Raw genomic sequence first — 22,014 nt, 5'->3', positions numbered from 1 at the left:
GAGACCTAGAAAGGTTAAGTGATTTGCGTAAGAGCTGATAATAGAGCGTTTTCAACATTAGCCCATGTTGTTTCGGAGCTATCTTCTTTACTTACTTCCTTGACTTAGGAGTAGCCATAACTAACCCCTCCGCCTATTTTATCTTTCTTTGGAATTGAATCATAGTTGGTTCTTCAGAACCATGTCTAATCAGCACTGAACCTGGAAATAGGAGGCAGTGGGTAAGTCTAGGTGCTAATAGTGGGCAAACTGGCTTGGAAAAAGTGATCAATTGACCTCCTTCTGCGAGGAAACCAGACTAATCCTTTTTGTATCATCGTATGTAACAGAGACAAAAATTAATGTAGTCTACATGAGCAGTTCCCGACCAGTTTGTTCTTCAAGGCCAATCAAATTGGTTTTGATATCTAAAAGTCATCCAGGTGTGTAAAAATAATACAAGTGTACGTATAATAGGGAACACAAAATATTACATAAATTGTGTGACAAAAATGGCCAAAAGATTTCTTGGTACAATTGTAGTTCATTATATAGCTGAGCAGTCCTCTCTTTTCTAATATTGAAAATTTTATCAGTCATATTTCTGCTGTGATAATGTTACATAACTTCACAATTCAGTGATTTACATCAACAAATTTTTTGTCTGTGGGTCAGCTGGGGTCGCTTTATTTCAGGCTATATGTTGGGTTCAGATGTGCTCCACATGTTTCTCATTCTGAAGCATGCTCTTCTCACAGCGCTTGGTAGAAACACAAGGGATCAAGTCAAACCACACATATGCCCCATGACCAAGACCAAAGGCAATAGGGCGGGGATATATACCATCTATTCTACTGGGAAGCATTGCAGAGTTACACAACAGAGAGTATAGATATGTATAATCCTTTTACAGGAACAGAGTAAAGAAATGGGAACAAAATTCTACCGCAGACACATTTCAACCTTGTAATGTCAGTTTGTTACTGAATTAACTGTCGTCTTTGATTTCTAAATAATTGAGCGAGTAGCTAGGGGCTTGTTTTTTCCAGCTAGTCCTTTCCTTTCACTGTTCTCCTTTCTCCTCTCTGACAAGTGACTTCACAATGTCATTATTACTTACCTGTGTAGGACCCCAGGAAAAATACATTATAGTCAAGCCACTGGATGATAAACTAAGGGGCTTGACTTTTCCTGAATTTGTTTGGCCAAGAAACGTGATTTGCTCTTTAACTAATTTTGTTGCAAGAGCTTCATTGAAAAATTGTACTTGCCCAGACCAGCTTAAGCTACAGTCTTGAGTTCTCTGTGCACATTTCTGAATGAAGCAATATAGCCTGGCTTCATTGTTTTCCACTCTCAATTCACCTGAAGAACTCAATGAAAAAATAAAAGAAATATATTTGTCCTTTGAGTTATGAGTGAATGACAACAATGTCTTAGATCTCAAGTATTTGCTAACACTGTATCTTTAGAGTATATATACAGAAGACAAAATATTAAAATTAACAAGTTTTCTTCCTCCTTCATCAGCATCTTATTCTGTAAGCTTGGCATTTGAATCCTAATTCCTAAAAATTGCATGGTTTGGTAAACCACAGCCTGTTCTCTAGACTGTACTTCTTTCATTCTTAAGAAATAATTGCATATCAAAATCAAAATTGCTATCTGGATGTATTTATCTGTGTAAAGAATGTGTTAGAAGTGTGACCAGATTGCGTTTATAAATATTATTATAACACTACCATAAGTTGAGTAAATAGCACACAACATCAGTAGTTCAGTTTAGAGTGAGTCATTTATCAGTCCAGTCATATTCATTACTCGGAAATAATTCACAACAGACTTTGAGGTCCTATAGAGATGATAAAAATAGGTGAGATGAAAATACCTATTTAAGGAATTGTCTGGAATGTTTAATGCCATTGAGATGACATCATCATCTGGTAGTATTAAATATGACTGGGTACTTTCCTAGGCTATTCAGTTGACTTCTTTTTTTTTAATTATTGCCTTAAAAGCAGTTCTGGTACAGTTAATGAAATGTTACTACATATATTGAAATCAGTAAGAGAACCCAGCTCTTGCTCTGGAATTATATTGAGAGGGTTTATGATGTTTCAGACAGTATCTCATCTTATGTCTGTAAGCCTGACATCTCTTCTATTGTCTTGAAGAGCTAAAGTTTTTATTATTTAGCCTTCTTTTCTCATATGTATTATAAATTTGTTTGCATTATTGGGGACTGAATTTTATTTCCTTCTGGCTCTCACATCAGCCATCAGGACTGTTCCCACAGGGGTGCTTAAATCTTCTGTTTAAATTTTTGCTTTATGGAACTGTATTGCTTATTAATATAGAGTTCACAGTTTCAGATTATTTTTAAGTAATTTTAAAATGTAAGTTAGATAAGGTCTCTCACCTACTTAAAACCATTAACTAATGTCCCAATATTTTAAAATACAGACTCCCTCCTCAGGCTTCTAAATTCTTGCTGAGTTTGACCTTGCTTCTTCAGTTTCATCATATGCCTTCCCCTTTTCCTTGATCTTTATGCTTTAGCCTCATTGGTTTCTTCTGGGTTTCATGAGTGTGCCACATCTGTTCCTTGAATGCTTTTCTCCCCAGTTGAAATAGTACCTTCTCATAAAGGCCTCTCATGATCACCCTATATAAAGTAGCTCCCCCAGGTACTTTCCAGAGGATCACCCTATTTCTCTGGCATTTATTATACTTTAAAATTACAATTTTATATTTGTCTACTTATTTATTTTTGTTTCCTCCAACCAAATACAAGTTTCATGAGGCCAAAGTGCTGAGCGTAGTGGCTGACACAAAGAGGTCACTAAAGTATTTGTTTTTGGTTTTTTTTTCTCTATTATTTTTTTTAACATTTTTATTGGAGTATAATTGCCTTACAATGGTATGTTAGTTTCTGCTTTATAACAAAGTGAATCAGCTATACATATACATATATCCCCATATCTCCTCCCTCTTGTATCTCCCCCCCACCCTCCCTATCCCACCCCTCTAGGTATTTGTTGAATGAATGAATAAACAGATGACTCTTGTACTGTAAACTCACAATAGGGACTTCCCTGGTGGCACAGTGGTTAAGAATCCTCCTGCCAATGCAGGGGACACGGGTTCAAGCCCTGGTCCGGGAAGATCCCACATGCAGCGGAGCAACTAAGCCCGTGCACCACAACTACTGAGCCCACGTGCTGCAACTACTGAAGCCCATGTGCCTAGAGCCCATGATTCACAGGAAGAGAAGCCACTGCAATGAGAAACCCGTGCACCACAACAAAGAGTAGCCCCCAGTCGCCACAACTAGAGAAAGCCCTCACACAGCAACGAAGACCCAACACAGCCAAAATATAAATTAACTAATTTATAAAAAATAAACTCACAATAAAATTTGACTTTTTCCTTAATTTGATTCCATGAGAGAGAAAGCGTTGTGCTTCAAGATTGACCTGAAAAGAATCAGTACAATTGAGGGCCCAAGTCTTCATATGCTACTGTGCTCATTATTCTTTTGCAATTGAATTTATTCTGATTCATAACTGAGATGTGTCTGTGTGTTTTTTTTAAGATCTGTACACATATATAGAAACTGGGCCAAAAATCATGTTCTTTTACTTGTTTATCTTTACAAGTCTTGCTTGATTTGCTGTATTTGAAATTGGAAATATATTTTTTTCTAATGCATATTTTGTGTTATAACTACTAGACTCTTACTAGACACTGCAGACAGCATATTTTCATGCAACAGGATAAAGAAATTGCTGTGTATAGATGGAAGTCAATAGGATAGATATGAAAATAAAACACTCTAAAAATATTCTCTGCCATAAAGTTAGAATTCATGTGTGGAGCAGTTAAGGTAGGACCCTCCCACAAAGAACAAAATTTTGGGTTTTTTTACTGAAAAATCCAGGTAGTCAGGGGTCTAAATAACTTTTCCTAGGTCACTTAGCAGTGAGAAGTAGAAACAGCATGCATAATCAGGCTTGTCTGACTCCATAACTTTTTCTGCTATATTTTGATATCTTCCTAGGTACAAGGAAATCAGAGATTTATTTTACTTATTTGTTTTTTAAAGATACAACAATTTTTTGAAGTCATCAGTTTGTTTGCATCCATTACTATCATCAGATATTGCAGTCTGTTGGCTTCTATGTGTGGTTTATATGTAATGTTAGAAAAGTTTGACCATATTTGCTTTTAATTGTTGCTGAAAACTTAAAAGTAGAGTCACAGGAGTTGATTGTAAATAATCTTTAAAACTTTAAAGTCTGTAACTAAAAACTCATCTTCTCAGAAGATTGTGGTTTGTTTCAGTAGTTCCACATAGCTTGAAGAACTGATTCAGAGTCTAACAGATGCGAACAGTCTAATGTAGGGAAATTGCTGAAAGCACAATTAAATTGCCAGAGTATATACCACAAGCAACAATTTCCTTTAATTTTTGACAAACACCCAATTTGAAATGATTATATACTTACAAAAACAAACAGAAAAAAGCAAAATGTTTTAAAATCTATAGTTTCATATTCATAAATGTATCTCAAGGTTAAAAGTTTAATGTAATTTAATAGTATAAGTAATATTATAATCTAATATTTAAAATTAGGATAACCCATGTTATCCTAATTCAATATGGACCATACACCTAATCCATTTTCTATTAGTGTTTACAGTGTAAAGTGGTACATATATTAATGTGCTAAAGACTGTTTTTCAGGTTTTTATTTAATGGACCTTACTTTCTTAATTATATTTTTTCCAAGAGTAGTTGGTTAGAACCAGCACAGGCTAAATTGACAAAGACTAGAGTCTTGATCTACAGTGAGATAGAGTTTTATTTTATAGTAATATTTTGTACTGATTAGAGGAAAGAAATGTTAGAGAAAAAGATGAATAGAGATTTGAATTTGGGGATGGAAAACTATGGATCTTCCAAGTATTTTGAAGAGAACAAATGAACCAATTTTGATTACCTTACTGGAGCTTCAGGATTCATAATGGTCACATTCCTGAAAACACGATCTCTCTTCAAATTTAGTAGTTAGAAATGTGAAGTCTTTGTAAATTTGTGGGTTAGGAACCTCTGACTGGGATTTAATTATCTGAGGTGGGGTGTTTTTTTCAGGCTATTTAAGCATAAAATATTAAATTGGCATCAGCGTTTTTACTTTACTCCCAGATTAGATTGATGAAATTACAAATTAAATCTTTTTAACATAACATTAAATATTTAATTGCATAAAGTATTAATCTTTTGGACTGTTACTCAGCTCCAGCTTGAAGGGATGCTAATAATTTCTGGCCGAAGAGCATTAAGCTTAAAGGTAGTCATTCAAAGATTCTGACATTCCTGAAATTTGAGAAGAGTCAGCTGGCTGGGTTTCTCCACTTTGATAAGAGGCTGGGAAAACTGCTCCTTATCCCTGGGGAAAGATAAGGGATGCCACGTGGTGGTGGTGGTGGTGGTGGTGATAATGATGATGATGATGTTGATGTTGATGATATTGAGAGCAACTAAGATTTACTGAGCATTTATTATGTCACACACTGTGCTCTGAAATCTAGACTTACAATCTATAAAAGCAATATGAAAACACTGATTAATTATACCATTTAAATCTTGAAACCTACTTATTGGGGCTTCAGCTATACTTAATTCAGGGGTTGGTAGAAGATGACTCTTGAATTTTTGAGGTTGAGTGACTGTAAGATGATAGTTATAGTGACTTAGAAGGTGGTAATGAAGTTTATAAAAAGAAGGATGAGCTCAGTCTTGATAGCACTGCAGTAGCAGAAAGAAAAATCTGTTTAAATACACAATAGAGTAGCTGCTGAAAGGTCAAATGTGCTTGGCGGATCTGGAGGTTATTTTTATAAAATTTCTAATCAGGGAATGAAATCCTCCAAGGAAGAATTTCCTAACCTTGATTAAACTTAAGATTTTATAGACCCCCTTGAAATTGCAAATAAAATTTTATGTGTGTGTTTGTATGTAAGTATAATTTTCATTAGATTCTCAATAGAGTCTGTGACCAGAAAATTCCAGGCCAGATGTTAAGACATATTTTGACTGGAGTGACTGAAGAGGTATCCCTGAGACAGGCAATGAATGAGAAGAGTATGAAAGAAAACTAAATCATCCAGCTAAGAATAAAGCAGATCAAAGATTACCCACAGGAAGGTGAGAGTTAATTCTAAGAGGGAAGGAGTATAGGAAAAGAAAAGCAAAAAGCCAGAACTATACTATGATAGTTTTATGTTGTTAGAAGAGAAAGAAGAGCCAGTTAGTGAAAGAGATGGAGGAAAACCAGACAGACACGGAATCGAACAGGGAGAGATGTTTATTTTGGAAACCAGTTAAGTATAAAATATAATTGAAAGGTCATAAAAGATGAGAACTGAGGAAAGGTAATTGGCTTTAGCCTAGGGAAGTTGCCAGGAACTTTAGAGCAATGTTGGTGGAGTGTGAAACATATCATAAGGGGCTAATGGGTAGATAGTAGTTAGAAAAGGAAGGTAGCCTGAGTCAACCCCTGAAAATATAATAACAACAACAATAGTAATAATCATAGTTGAAATAATAGCAGCTAATGTTTTGAGCACTTGTGTGTGTCAAGGCACCATGAAAAGGTTTTTTTCTTTTTTAATTGCTTTTTTTTCATTTAATCTTTACGTGAGGTGGATTCTATTATTATTCCCCTTTTTGGATTACCAAATGAAGGTTTTGGGAGGTTAAGTAATTTGCTTAAGTTCAAGTTAGCAAGTTCGTAAAGACAGAATTTGAACCCAGGCAGCCTGACTCCTGAGCCTTCAATCTTAACACCGTACTATTAAATACTAAAAGTATCTGCAATGCTGTAAAAGGAATGTGGAAGATTTCTATATAATGCTACGAAGTGGAGAAAAGAAGGGATAAACGTTTTTGTGTGAGATATATGTACATATTTTCACATATAAAATGAAACACAGAAAGGGTAAACCAAACACTAATAAAAACAGTTACCTATAGGCAGAGGAAGGAAACAGGGATGGAAGCAAGTCTTCTCAGACTATATCTTATTACATTGTTTGTTTGTTATTTATTTTTGGCTGTATTGGGTCTTGGTTGCTGCGCACGGGCTTTCTCTAGTTGCAGTGAGCGGGGGGCTACTCTTCCTTGCAGTGTGCGGGCTTCTCATTGCAGTGGCTTCTCTTGTTGTAGAGCATGAGCTCTAGGTGCGCGGGCATCACTAGTTGTTGCACACAGGCTCAGTAGTTGTGGCATGCAGGCTCAGTAGTTGTGGCTCACGGGCTTAGTTGCTCCGCGGCATGTGGGATCTTCCCCGGGCCAGGACTTGAACCCGTGTCCCCTGCATTGGCAGGCGGATTCTTAACCACTGTGCCATCAGGGAAGTCCCTTATTACATAGTTTTAACTTCAGCATCATATTAAACAACAGGTAAGTATTTTACATGATCAAAAAATAAGGTTAAATCAAACAGGAGAAAGAAAGATAACCCCTAATATTTGTAAACAAACACATAAATATACTATCTTTATATCATGTTAGCAACACAACACACAGAACTAGCTTTTAAGTAACTTTAAAAGGTAGTGTTTAGATAAAACAGTATATTCTTAGGACAATATAATGTCAAGATAAAAAGAGCTGCAAAGAAATGTTAGCTTTTCAACTTCATCAGTAATTTTCTTGTTAGTAGTAGTATTAGTATAGCTATTTTGAAACTATTTCATGTATTGTAGGATAAAGCAAGTAATTTATGTTAATGTTAAGAACCAGGATCTTTTATGTAAGAGAAAAAGAAATACAAATATAAAAATCAAAGAAAACTAATTCCTATAATGCCAAATTTGAAAGGGAATGAATTCATTTATTTTTTTTTCCTCACTTATTTCCTAGTCTGTCCCTGAAAAGGCTTAGAAACAGTACCAACCCAGTAGTAGAAAGTGCCTTGAGCACCCAGATACCATTCCCCAGTAAAAACAACCAAGGCTTCTTGAAAAAAATTACTGATTCCTGGTTGGGGGCAGGAAGTATTCAAGATAAGCGTCAGACATTTTTATTATGCCAGAAGGCAACAAAGGCATTATTTCTGTGGTCATGTTTTAAAAAAAAAAAACAGTATAAAGAGGTTCCCACTGGTCAAAGATGGGAAAATTTGAGCATCAAAACGAGCGATGACTGTAGTTGATTGAAATAGTAGAACATGTAAAAATCCATGCAGTCATTATGATACTTTAGAGAATCATAAGAGAGAGAGAAAAAAAAGCAAGCTAAAAAATAAACACAAATCTTACTAGTTATCATTGGAAGTAGCTAGTGTGCCATCCTCTTACTCTGAAAATTGTTACTTAATGAGGAAGAATTAAGCATTCATACTTCTTGATCTGTTTTAGTTGTATTTCAGGATAACTAAATAGCCCTTACTGACAGCAGAAGAATTTCATCTAATAAATGTAGCAGGAATAAAACAAAATTAGAAACTCACAATTTCGTAACCCCAATGAAATAATTGATTAAGGTACCAATAAATATTAATATTAGTGCTGTGGTCTCAGTGTGGCCCCTGTTCCAATATCTTAAGCTTCCCCTGTGCACCTCTTAAAAATATATGAATTTCTGGGCCCTTTCCAACACCTACTTTATCAGGAACTCTGAAGGTAGGTCCCAGTAATTTGTTGTAACAAACCCACTAAGGGTTCTGATGTACACTGGAGCTTGAGGGCCATATTACAAGGAAAAGTGACGAGAATCTTTAATTGAAGGATCAAGGTATTACCACTCCCCCACCCCCGAACTCACTGATCAATCTTAGCATTCCTAAAAGCAGGAGAACCACATTATATTTATCCAAGTAGATGCACCTATGACATATTCTCGCCACCCTCCAAAAAAAATTAAACCTGAATCTATTCTATACTTTATACTTGAATTCCAAATTATAGGAAATACGGAAGATAGAAGAATATGTTAAATAATATCATGAGGAAGCAAAGGACAAATCCAGAAATTCTATAGGACAGCTGACCCAGTTTCTTTAAGAAGTCAGTAGCATGGGGAAAAAAAAAGGAAGGTGGGGGTGTCAGTGGGGGGCTGTTCCAGAATAAAAGGATTGCAAAGACAAAATAAGCAAATACAAAATATACATCTTATTTGGATCCTGACTCAAATAAACCAGCTGGGGAGATTTGAATTCAAACTGCATATTAGATGGTATTAAAAGAGTTGTTCATTTTGTTAGGTGTGATAATGGTACTGTGGTTGTGTAAGAAAATGCCATTTATTTTAGAGATACGTAAAAAGTATTTAGGGTGAAACAAAATGATTTGCCTTAGGTTACTACAACAAAAAAGAAGAAGGAAGGAAAGGAGAGAGGGAAGAAGGAAGAAAAGGAAGGAAAAAAGGATAAATGAAGCAAGCATGGCAAAATGTTGATAACTTTTAAATCTGGAGGATTCATTATATTATTGGGTTGGCCAAAAGGTTCATTTGGTTTTTTCCGTAAGATGGCTCTGGAAGCACTTAGTTGTCCTTAACTTCATTCAAAACAATTTTGTTAGATTGTATGTGACAGTTGTCACATCAGCATGCATTTTAAAAAGACTTATCAAAATTGGCGAATTTTTGTGTAGCCATTTTAATATTAAAGATGGAAGAAAAAAAGCAACATTTTCAGCATATGCTTTATTATTTCAAGAAAGGTAAAAACGCAGCCGAAATGCAAAAAAAGATTTGTGCAGTGTACAGAGGAGGTGCTGTGACTGATCGAACATGTCAAAAGTGGTTTGCGAAGTCTCGTGCTAGAGATTTCTCACTGGACGATGCTCCACAGTCAGGTAGACCAGTTGAAGTTGATAGTGAACAAATTGAGACATTAATTGGGAACAATAAATATTGTACCACGCGGGAGATAGCTGACGTACTCAAAAGATCCAAATCAAGCTCTAAAAATCATTTTCACCAGCTTGGTTATGTTAATCACTTTGATATTTGGGTTCCACATAAGTTAAGCAAAAAAACCTTCTGGACCGTATATCCACATGCAATTCTCTACTTAAACGTAATGAAAACGTTCCTTTTTTAAAACAAATTGTGACGGGCTATGAAAAGTGGACACTACAATAATGTGAAATGGGGGGCTTCCCTGGTGGCACAGTGGTTGAGAGTCCGCCTGCCGATGCAGGGGACACGGGTTCGTGCCCCTGTCCGGGAAGATCCCACGTGCAGCGGAGCGGCTGGGCCCGTGAGCCATGGCCGCAGAGCCTGCGCGTCCGGAGCCTGTGCTCCGCAACGGGAGAGGCCACAGCAGTGAGAGGCCCGCGTACCACAAAAAAAAAATAATAATTAAAAAATAATAATAATGTGAAATGGAAGAGATCATGGGGCAAACGAAATGAACCACCACCAACCATACCAAAGGCCAGTCTTCGTCCAAAGAAGGTGATGTGTATATGGTGGGATTGGAAGGGAGTCCTCTATTATGAGCTCCTTCCGGAAAACCAAATGATTAATTCCAACAAGTACTGCTCCCAATTAGACCAACCGAAGGCAGCACTCAACGAAAAGCGTCCGGAATTAGTCAACAGAAAATGCATAATCTTCCATCAGGATAATGCAAGACCACGTGTTTCTTTGGCAAAAACTTACAGCTTGGCTGGGAAGTTCTGATTCATCCGCCATATTCACCAGATGTTGCACCTTGGATTTCCATTTATTTAGGTCTTTACAAAATTCTCTTAATGGAAAAAATTTCAATTCCCTGGAAGACTGTAAAAGGCACCTGGAACAGTTCTTTGCTCAAAGAGATAAAAAGTTTTGGGAAGATAGAATTATGAACTTGTCTGAAAAACGGCAGAAGGTAGTAGAACAGAAGGGTGAATACATTGTTCAATAAACTTCTTGGTAAAAATGAAAAATGTCTCTTTTATTTTTACTTAAAAACTGAAGACACTTTTTGGCCGACCCAATATTTTCTCTACTTTCATTTATGTTTGAAACTTCTATAATAAAAAATTTTAAATTTAAAATGCAGAAATACTTATTAGGATATATTTATTCCTGTGCTAGCCTTTATCACAGTTTATTATAATTGCCTGTTTACTTGTCTATCCCAGTATTTCTCAAATTATCAGTATTTCTCAAATTATCAGTATTGAAACACCAATTTTTTTGATTGGCCTGTCTGTCACAGACCATGGTTTTTGTAAAAATACAATAAAAATCAGTTACCGTAAGAGCAAAATTGGGGGGTGGGGGAGGACATACAAAATATAGCCTTAAAGAGTTTTCTTATTAAAACCAACAAACATAAAATTAAATTTCACTTAACAATCAGAACAAATGTAAACATAGGAAAGAAGAATTTTTTAAACTGTATCCAGTCATCAAAAATACACACATAGGCAATTAGTATAGAGAATTGCTATTACACTCATAAGGTTTTTTTTTTTTTAACATCTTTATTGGAGTATAATTGCTTTACAATGGTGTTAGTTTCTTCTGTATAACAAAGTGAATTAGCTATACATATACATTTATCCCCATTTCTCCTTCCTCTTGCATCTCCCTCCCACCCTCCCTATACCACCCCTCTAGGTGGACATAAAGCACCGAGCTGATCTCCCTGTGCCACGCAGCTGCTTCCCACTAGCTATCTGTTTTACATTTGGTAGTGTATATATGTCCATTGCCACTCTCTCACTTCGTCCCAGCTTACCCTTCCGCCGCCCCATGTCCTCAAGTCCATTCTCTACATCTGTGTCTTTATTCCTGTCCTGCCCCGAGATTCTTCAGAACTTTTTTTTTCTTTAGATTCCATATATATGTGTTAGCGTACAGTATTTGTTTTTCTCTTTCTGACTTACTTCACTCTGTATGACAGTCTCTAGGTCCATCCACCTCACTGCAAATAACTCAATTTCATTTCTTTTTATGGCTGAGTAATATTCCATTGTATATATGTGCCACATCTTCTTTATCCAGTCGTCCAGTCAATGGGCATTTGGGTTGCTTCCATGACCTGGCTATTGTAAATAGTGCTGCAGTGAACATTGTGGTACATGACTCTTTTTGAATTATGGTTTTCTCGGGGTGTATGCCCAGTAGTGGGATTGCTGGGTCATATGGTAGTTCTATTTTTAGTTTTTTAAGGAACCTCCATACTGTTCTCCACAGTGGCTATATCAATTTACATTCTCACCAACAGTACAAGAGGGTTCCCTTTTCTCCACACCCTCTCCAGCATTTATTGTTTGTAGATTTTTTGATGATGGCCCTTCTGACCGATGTGAGGTGATATCTTGTAGTTTTGATTTGCATTTCTCTAATGACTAGTGATGTTGAACATCCTTTATGTGTTTGTTGGCAATCTGTATATCTTCTTTGGAGAAATGTCTGTTTAGGTCTTCTGCGCATTTTTGGATTGGGTTGTTTGTTTTTCTGTTATTGAGCTGCATGAGCTGCTTGTAAATTTTGGAGATTAATCCTTTGTCAGTTGCTTCATTTGCAAATATTTTCTCCCATTCTGAGGGTTGTCTTTTCATCTTGTTTATGATTTCCTTTGCTGTGCAAAAGCTTTTAAGTTGCATTAGGTCCCATTTGTTTATTTTTATTTCCATTTCTCTAGGAGGAGGTGGGTCAAAAAGGATCTTGCTGTGATTTATGTCATAGAGTGTTCTGCCTATGTTTTCCTCTAAGAGTTTTTATAGTGTCTGGCCTTACATTTAGGTCTTTAATCCATTTTGAGTTTATTTTTGTGTATGGTGTTAGGAAGTGTTCTAATTTCATTCTTTTACATGTAGCTGTCCAGTTTTCCCAGCACCACTTATTGAAGAGGCTGTCTTTTCTCCACTGTATATTCTTGCCTCCTTTATCAAAGATAAGGTGACCATATGTGTGTGGGTTTATCTCTGGGCATTCTATCCTGTTCCATTGATCTGTATTTCTGTTTTTGTGCCAGTACCATATTGTCTTGATTACTGTAGCTTTGTAATATCATCAGAAGTCTGGGAGCCTGGTTCCTCCAGCTCCGTTTTTCTTTCTCAAGATCCTTTGGCTGTTCAGGGTCTTTTGTGTTTCCATACAAATTGTGAAATTTTTTGTTCTAGTTCTGTGAAAAATGCCATTGGTAGTTTGATAGGGATTGCATTGAATCTGTAGATTGGTTTGGGTAGTATAGTCATTTGCACAACGTTTATTCTTCCAATTCAAGAACATGGTATATCTCTCCATCTGTTTGTATCAACTTTAATTTCTTTCATCAATGTCTTATAGTTTTCTGCATACAGGTCTTTTGTCTCCTTAGGTAGGTTTATTCCTAGGTATTTTATTCTTTTTGTTGTAATGGTAAATGAAAGTGTTTCCTTAATTTCTCTTTCAGATTTTTCATCATTAGTGTATAGGAATGCAAGAGATTTCTGTGCATGAATTTTGTATCCTGCAACTTTACCAAATTCATTGATTAGCTCTAGTAGTTTTCTGGTAGCATCTTTCAGATTCTCTATGTATAGTATATAAGTTTTTTCTGTTACCATAATTAAGTAGTTTTTTAATGTGAAATGTGTGCTTTTTGCATGTTCTCTTTAGACCTTGTGCATTAATTTGAGCTTGGATTGATAACAGTGCCCCTCAATGGGGATGATATACTAAACCTAAACTGATGTAATTTGCAGCCACAGGTTTTTGCCTCAGTTACTTTCTCATCTCTCAGCAAATAGTATAGTTTTGGAGGATGTTTACACTGCAGAAATCAAGGAGTGGGGAAGATCATAGATATGCTTAAATACTTGCTGAGATTTTCACTTAAGAAGTGAAAATACCATCTCTTTAAATAGTTGGTCTCTTAATCTCTGGAACATGGATGTTGTCATTTTTCTCACTGTGTGCTACAGGCTTATTGACATGTGATGACTGTAGCTTCAAACGGTAATTTTAGGTTCAGATATACCACACCTTTGTTTTTCAGACAGTCCCCTTCCTGCCAGGCTTCAAAGCTTTTTCACCCCCTTGGCTGTAGCGGTTCCAGTTTGGACTGATCGCTTCAAAAAACAATTACTGTAGATTCTACTGTGCTTCCCAAGACTCATTTTGTAGGCAATAGTTCAGGTTATTTTTCCACATGTATTAACTTGTACTTGTTCACATTGGATCTGTTAGGTTTCTCTGTGTTGTCGAAATCTCAAAAATCTTTCCCATTGACCCATTGATGCAGAATTTTCAACAGGAAGAAATTTTGTCTATTTGGAGAAGTCAATCATTTGTGAAAAAATTGTCTCATTTAGTGATAGATACAGTTTAAGTAGCATTTGTGTGGAATATTAGGAAAGATATTACTAGCTAGCCAAAATATAATCCCTTACAGAAAACGTATTGCATTCCCCTTGGGAATTTCTGTTTGCCCAAGGATCCAATCCTTTATTAGATTTCCCAGCTCATCCAGTATAGAAATGAGGCTCTGGTTTACTCTTTTGAATAGAAAGCACACTGTTTACTTGCCAGTTTACTTAGACATAGTCGCTCTGATAACAGTTTGGACATTTTGGCTGAAAAGTCTACATATTAGTTCTTAAGTGATCCTTTTTTCCCCTTCACAAGTATGAATGGCTACTGTGTGTGCTCTGTAAAGACAATGGGGAGTTGTGACGAGCTGATCATCTTGGTTTGTGATACTAGCAGATATAGAAAAATATACAAAATGTTCAGTTACATTTAAAGCCTATAACATGTAGAGTATAGCACTCCTACTCCACACTTTTATAATACTGTTTTTGGAGCGTTTCATGATACCATCCATATTAAGACACTAGTCAGACAAGTATTTAGTAAGTACTTCACTTGTGCTGTTTTGTGCATAGTGCTAAGCAGTGTGGGGAGTGCAGAAGAGAATGACATGGCCCCTATCCTCAGGAAGCTTAAATGATGGTATCTTTTATTTTCTTATACACAGAGTGTTAGAATTAGGGCTGTTTGTGTCTGCATGTGCACCCAGATGTGCACGCACATTGAGATATTATGATACATATACAGATAATTAAAGTGTGAGGCAGTGTGGTATAAGTGATAAGGAGTTCAGAGGAAAGAGATTACTACCTGAGTGATGAGGGACTGTTTTAGGGCAAAGTGGCATTTGAGCAGGGTTTTGGAAGGATAGTTAGGATTTCAGTAGGAGTCTAGTAAAGAAGCTTGTTACAGTTTTAAAACAGTTTTTTTCGAAGTTTCTAGTTCCAGATCAGCCATTCACTTACCAGTTGTCTGAATTCAGCCAGATTACTTAATGACTCTGATCTTCAGTTTCCTCATCTACAAAATGGGAATTAGAGTAGTAGTTATCATAGAGGGCTTTTAGGAAGATTAAGTGAGATACTGTGACATGAACATGCTTTATAAACTGTAAAGTACTTTACAAATGTTAGTAAATTTTATAATAAATATTGAGGATGGCATGAGCCAAGGCATGGAATTTAAAAACTAGTAAAACCAAAGCCTGGAGCAGAAAATATGTGAAGGTGACTATAAATATTCATTCATTCATACAGTTCCTAACTTCATAAAATAATCTTAAATAGGAAAGCGTTTCAAGGTTTATGTTGACCCCCTTTCCCTCAAAAGACCATTTCAGAGGGCTTTTAGATCTTCAGGTAAAACTTGAATAAATTGTTTTTAGTTTTATTGAATTCATACAGAATTAATTCATACAGAATTAATTTTCAAATAAACTGCTTTAATAGATATTATAACATAGCACAAAAATAGCTAATGTATCTTGCACAGTATATTTCTTTAAAGAACATGGTTTTGAGAACAAGTCTGCATGTTTTGGGGTATATCAGAATTGCTCCACTGATTAGGAGAACAGGGTGAGAATTATTTAAGTTACTTTCAGGGACCATCGTATCTCCTTTTACAGGTGGTTTGTACAATAACTTCATGAATGGTTGTTTAAAGGAAAGATATCCCTCTTCTGATGAGATTCAGAATTTATTCATGTTCTTTGTTTTAAATAAATTTTATTTTTAAAATGTGGTTAGGAAAAATATTCAATAAATTTTTCAACAAAGAACAGAGAGAGTGTTTGGGCTTTAAAAGACATTTTTTTTAATTGAAGTATAGTTGATTTATAATATGATTATTGCAGGTTTATAACATATTGATTCAGTATTTTTACAGATTTACCCCATTTAAAGTTATTACAAAATATTGACTATATTTCCCTGTGCTGTACAATATATCCTGGTTGCTTGTTTATTTTATACATGATAGTTTGTATCTCTTAACCTAAAAAAGCATTTTGAATTGTACTGTGGATATTATGCCAGTTGCTATTGTCTGGTCTTGGGCTCTCTCCATGTATCTGGGCTCCAGTGAAAATATGATTAGAATTACTTTTCTCAGGGCAAGGAACTTGGAAAACAGCATTTTACTTGAACACTAACTCTCATTATTAAAAGAACTCTTTTTGTTGTTTGTTTACTGTATGATATCACTTATATGTGGAATCTAAAAAATACAAGAAACTAGTGAATATAACAAAAAAGAAGCAGACTCAGATATAGGGAACAAAGTAGTGATTACCAGTGGGGAGAGGGAAGGAGGGAGGGGCAATATAGGGGTAACAGGATTAAGAGATACAGACTATTAGGTATAAAACAATCTACCAGGATATATTGTACAACACGGGGAATATAGCCTATATTTTATAGGCTAACTATAAATGGAGTATAACCTTTAGAAATTGTGGATTACTATATTGTACACCTGTAACTTACATGATATTGTACATCTACTATACATCAATTAAAAAAAAAAGGACCAACCCTCTCATTTTATGATTGAGGAAGTTGAGGCACAGAGAGGAAAAGGCACTTAGCCAAGACCTTGAACTTGAGTCTCTGTGTGCTGTATTTCCCTTCATTCATTCTTTTATTGTTATTGTTATTAACTAATTTTGAGATTCTAAAAAGCACTTTTTGAGAGGAAAAAAGAATCCTGAATACTAATAGTGGGGTTTTTTGGTGTGTGTGAATAATTCTCAATTCTTTCTTCTTTTACAGACTACCTTGCTAACCACGGCCGGTTAAATGAGTCTGAGGCGAGGCGCAAATTCTGGCAAATCCTGTCTGCTGTTGATTACTGTCATGGTCGGAAGATTGTGCACCGTGACCTCAAGGCTGAAAATCTTCTGCTGGATAACAACATGAATATCAAAATAGCAGGTAACTGGGACACAGCTGGCTCTAACGTGATCAGATATGAGCCGTGGCACTCAGGGTGCAGAAACAGACCTTCAGGCAGAGATTCAGGAGCCTCCACCCATGACATCAAGCTCTCTCAGAATGTATTTTATTCATTTCCTTAGTCCTATGTGTAATAATGAAAAGTAAGGGAACACTGTGGCAGGACTACGACTGGGGTCTGATTTGTATCCTCAGTCTGATTTGTGTTCAGGCTCCTTTGTGGCACTCCACTGAGTGTGTGATGATTGGAGGGGCTGATAGGGCTGGAGGAGTAGCATAGGTTGCTGGTGCTCTACCCTGCTCTCTTAATTATGACTGGTGGCTGCAAAGAGATTGTAGACAGAAGAATGACAAAGGAGGTAACGGCAGTAGAATGAGAAGCACCTTGCCTTCTTCTGATACAATAGGGTTTTGATTTATAACATGGAGACTAAGGATTATTTTGCTAGTTTTCCTCCTACCCTTTTCACAATTCGCAAAATATTTTATAAATATTTTATATTCCAAGTTTCCTTTTTCACATGGTCAAAACTCTCATTCAGTCAATAAATATTTATGTGTCAGGTACTGTGCTATGCTAGGTACTAAGGATACAAATCAAAAAGTCATTTCCGGCTTCCCTGGTGGCGCAGTGGTTGAGACTCCGCCTGCCGATGCAAGGGACACGGGTTCGTGCCCCAGTCCAGGAAGATCCCACATGCCGCGGAGCGGCTAGGCCCGTGAGCCATGGCCGCTGAGCCTGCGCATCCGGAACCTGTGCTCCGCAACGGGAAAGGCCACAACAGTGAGAGGCCCGCGTACCGAAAAAAAAAAAAAAAAAAAAAAAAAAAAAAAAAAAAAGTCATTTCCTGTGATCTTAAAAGTCTGGTGCAGAAATAAGAATAATGAAAATACAATATAATAGTTGCCAAAAAATATATGTACAGAGTGCAATAGGAATATAGATGTAGGAACATCAGTCTATCTGAGAAGTCAGGAAGCTGCACAAAGAAGGAACTCTTTGAACTAGGCTTGAGAGATGGGTTAGAAGCTTGCCAGGGAGGTAAACAGAAGTAGGACAGGTGAACTATGTAAATAACCACAGGTACAAGAGAGAGAAAGAGATTGAAATTGTAATGGTGGGGAACCATTGCTCAATATTAGTTAAATGTAAGATCTGTAGTTATGGGGGATTGATACAGGAAGAGCAGGTAGGCGAAGATCAGAATATGAAGGTCTTGAAGGCCATGAAAAAGATTTTAGAGTTTATTCTGTAGGTAATAGGGAGCATAGCCTATTGGAAATTTTAAGGCGGGGATGGAGATGAAGTGGGACTGGGACAAGATGATTAGATTTGCATGTTAGAAAGATGTCTCTCTGGCCACAGAGTGAAGATAGGTGGGAGATGGGGGTGAGACTGAAGACAGGAAGACTAATCAGGAACCTAATGCAGTATTCCAATTAAGAAAATGTGGGTGTGTGCTAGAGTACAGCAGTAGAGGTTGTAGGTGTGGGAAGGAGAGAGAGAGATTTATTCTGGTTAGGGTTTGGAAGAAAATAAGGGGCACAGAGCAAAAGCTTAGCAAAGTTGTAAGCGGTGGTGTTTTGTCTTAGGGTATTAAAGAGGGACAGAGGCATCCACATGAGAGAAGCTGACCAAGAAGTGGTTGACTAACTAGGTTGGATACTCACTGGACTCACTAAGTTTAGGGAGAAAACAACTGCCTTAGTTTGCTGCACTGTGGTATAAAATATAAGTGAAAAGCCTCTGATTTGTACATTTAACTGGTTTATTTCTATGCCATTTATCATTCATTTTCAACTTGGGCATTTTAGAGAAGGCAAATAATTTTTACTTACTTTAACTTTTACTTACTTTAATTTTAATAATTAATTTTAAACGCCAATGTCACATTTGTTTCAGGGAAGTAATGGATTTTTCATTCTGTAGTCTGTGATTTTTTTTTTTTTCCTAATGGAATTGCCTGAATAAGACTGTTTTTTAAGTTAATTTGCTACATTCCCATTATATATGAAGATTTATACTGATTTATCTTTTTTGTTTTAAAAATACAGTATTAGTGTTTCTGTAATTTATAATGTGTGTTCATTTCTCCCAGTTTTCCTTCTTCTTTTGGCCCTTCCATTGGTCTCATTCATTTCACTCCTTTTTGCAAACTTTCTGTAGTGCACTTCACTGTAATTTTTTGTTTACTTCTCCTTGAAAGCATCAACTGCCCTAAAATTGTCCTTCTCAGAGAGGACTCTTGTTTTTTTGAAGTTCTTTACTCTGTAGAAAGAAGGGGAAACCCCTGCTTCACCTTTACATTCCTTTATTGCCAAAACAAAACTTGCACCAAAAACAATACCTTAAAGGAGTTCTGGGAGTCATTTCAGGCAGAGAAAGAAAGGTTAGAGGTGGGAGTCATATGCTATAGGAATTACAGTGTCAAAATAGAACATCAAAAAACCTTGCAAACAAAATATGCAGAACATTCCATTAAGGTTATAACCAAGTTTTGCCTGGCTGTAATAATGTCTTCTATAATTCTAGCCTATAGTATAGGTAGATAAACCCAGTATTTCTGTCATTATGTGAAATCTAATTATTTGTTTGTTTTTGCTATTTTTATTTTTGAATATCTGAAATTCAAGGCCTTCTAATTTTTATCTAGAAGACAGGTAAAATCTCAGAGACCTAAAGTTGTTCTCTCTGGTTAAGCTAGTATCACAGCTAACATTTATTGAGCCTTCATTATTTGCAGGTACTCTGTTTTCAGATGAAAAAACTGAAACACAAAGAGATTAAATAACTTCCTAAGGCAATTCAGATAATAAGTAGCAGACCTGGAATTCAAGCCTAGATCTCTCTGACCACAGTATCTGGCTTCTTCCACTGCACCATGTTGTATTTTCTAAACATTGTTTTTCAGTTATTCCTCAAGGAGTACTCACTAACTGAATTTTGGGTTCCATCATTCTATATTTATACATTTAGTGTCCTTAATTCCATATCTCACAAGTAGATACACACACACACATACATGTACACGCAGTATAGCTAAGTGTTAAAATTTCTTATTGCCCACATTTTTTTCACTGTCATCCTCACCACCATTTACCCCAAATTTTAGCAAATGTTTATTAAGTATCTACTATGCTCCTGGGCTAAATCCTGGAGATTCAAATATTTCAAGACAAAAACAACAGCAATACAAAAACACTCAACTCTGCTCTTACCTTAAGGAGTTAATCCAGAACCAGACCTTTAAGTAAATATAACATAAAAAGATAACTGTCATACAGGCTATGAGGCTGGGAGGACGACTAACTTGCCTGGAAGAATCAGGGAAATTATTAGCTAAGACTTGATTAAGAAGGAGGCATTTGTGGTGGGATTGGGGGAGAGAAGGAGAAAGGAGGAGAGTTTGTTGAGGGGGTGAGGTAGGGATGGCAGCTCTAGGCAAATGGATCAGCACATGCAAAGGCAGGCAGCCCAGAGAACTCAAAGTGTGTAGGGAAACTACAGACCAGGGCTAGTGGAGCATAGTGCCAGTGAGGAATGATAGGAAAAGAGCCTGGACAGGTAGGCAGAGCCAGATCATGGAGGATTCCACATGTCATCAGAAGTTTAGATGTGTTCCAATGCTGTAAAAGAACTTCTCCAGGGTATTTGTTTTAATCCATAGATTTTTATAACTTTTTTATGACCCTGCTTCCCTTTAAAAATATCATCTTCTGATCTCTGAGGATTCTTCTTGAATTTTAAAGAAATCTAATACATGTAGGAAAGATGGGGCTCCATGGAAAAATTACAAAACCTCAGAATAAAATACAGAATTATTCTCTCAAATTATACTATCTCTGTTTATTCTGCTTATGAAGATCTCTTTAATTGCTAAATGGGCTGAATAAATGAACTGTTTTAACTATCTTGTATGTTGAAGTTGAAGAGAAGTGCAAACCAAAACTAGATTTAAATTAAAACATTTGTTTCTTTATAAGACAGAAAATGGAATAGAAGTATCAGACGTGGTTCATTTTAATAAATACAGAAACTTGGTTTTGAAATCAGCTTCTCGTTTATGCTCCTCCAGCGGGTAAAAACGTCAGACACTGGTGGGCCATGAATTCATCCACACCTGTGTGTGCTCATCGCCTCAATTATGAGACCTACAGCCATCGCAAAATACGAGTGTTAGGATATTCAGAGTAAGAGGCAGAATGCAAAGAAATTTTGGCTTTCATTAGTTTTTTTTTATATATAAATGTATTTATTTATTTTTGGCTGCATTGGGTCTTCATTGCTGTGTGCAGGCTTTCTCTAGTTGCAGTGAAGCGGGAGCTGCTGTTCATTGCGGTGCGCGGGCTTCTCACTATGGTAGCTTCTCTTGTTGCGGAGCACGGGCTCTAGGCGCGCGGGCTTCAGTAGTTGTGGCACACAGGCTTAGTTACTCTGTGGCATGTGGGATCTTCCCGGACCAAGGCTCGAACCCATGTCCCCTGCATTGGCAGGCAGATTCTTAACCACTGCATCACCAAGGAAGTCCCTTTCATTGGTTTTGATAATTGCAGTACTGTTTCCTCCACGCTATTTTGGCTATGACTATTTAGGCATTAACTTGAGAGTAAATAGATGAAGGACATTTAGTTTTATTCTTCAACTTTCCTAATCTGAAATGTTTATAATGAATACTTAGATAAGAATTAATATGTATGAATTACTCGGAGGAGGTTTTCAGAAAATATCACAATTCAAACAAGGCTTCTCATAAAGAATGTGGAGTTTGATAT

At 36.4% G+C, this 22,014-nt stretch overlaps 1 protein-coding gene across 5 annotated transcripts in view; it reads left to right on the top strand.

The window, feature by feature from the left end:
- Positions 1-22,014, top strand: part of SIK2 (salt inducible kinase 2) — a 132,239-nt gene that overhangs the window by 66,661 nt on the left and 43,564 nt on the right. For all 5 annotated transcript variants that reach the window (XM_060017977.1, XM_060017976.1, XM_060017978.1 and 2 more), the window contains exon 4: positions 17,059-17,220. In XM_060017977.1, coding sequence (XP_059873960.1) covers positions 17,059-17,220 — 162 coding nt within the window. The remainder of the gene's footprint in view (positions 1-17,058; positions 17,221-22,014) is intronic.

Source organism: Delphinus delphis, chromosome 8 (assembly GCF_949987515.2).
Source record: "Delphinus delphis chromosome 8, mDelDel1.2, whole genome shotgun sequence".
NCBI classification, from domain to species: domain Eukaryota; kingdom Metazoa; phylum Chordata; class Mammalia; order Artiodactyla; family Delphinidae; genus Delphinus; species Delphinus delphis.
Note: the sequence above shows the minus strand (reverse complement) of the source record. Positions and strands in the feature narration are given on the sequence as shown.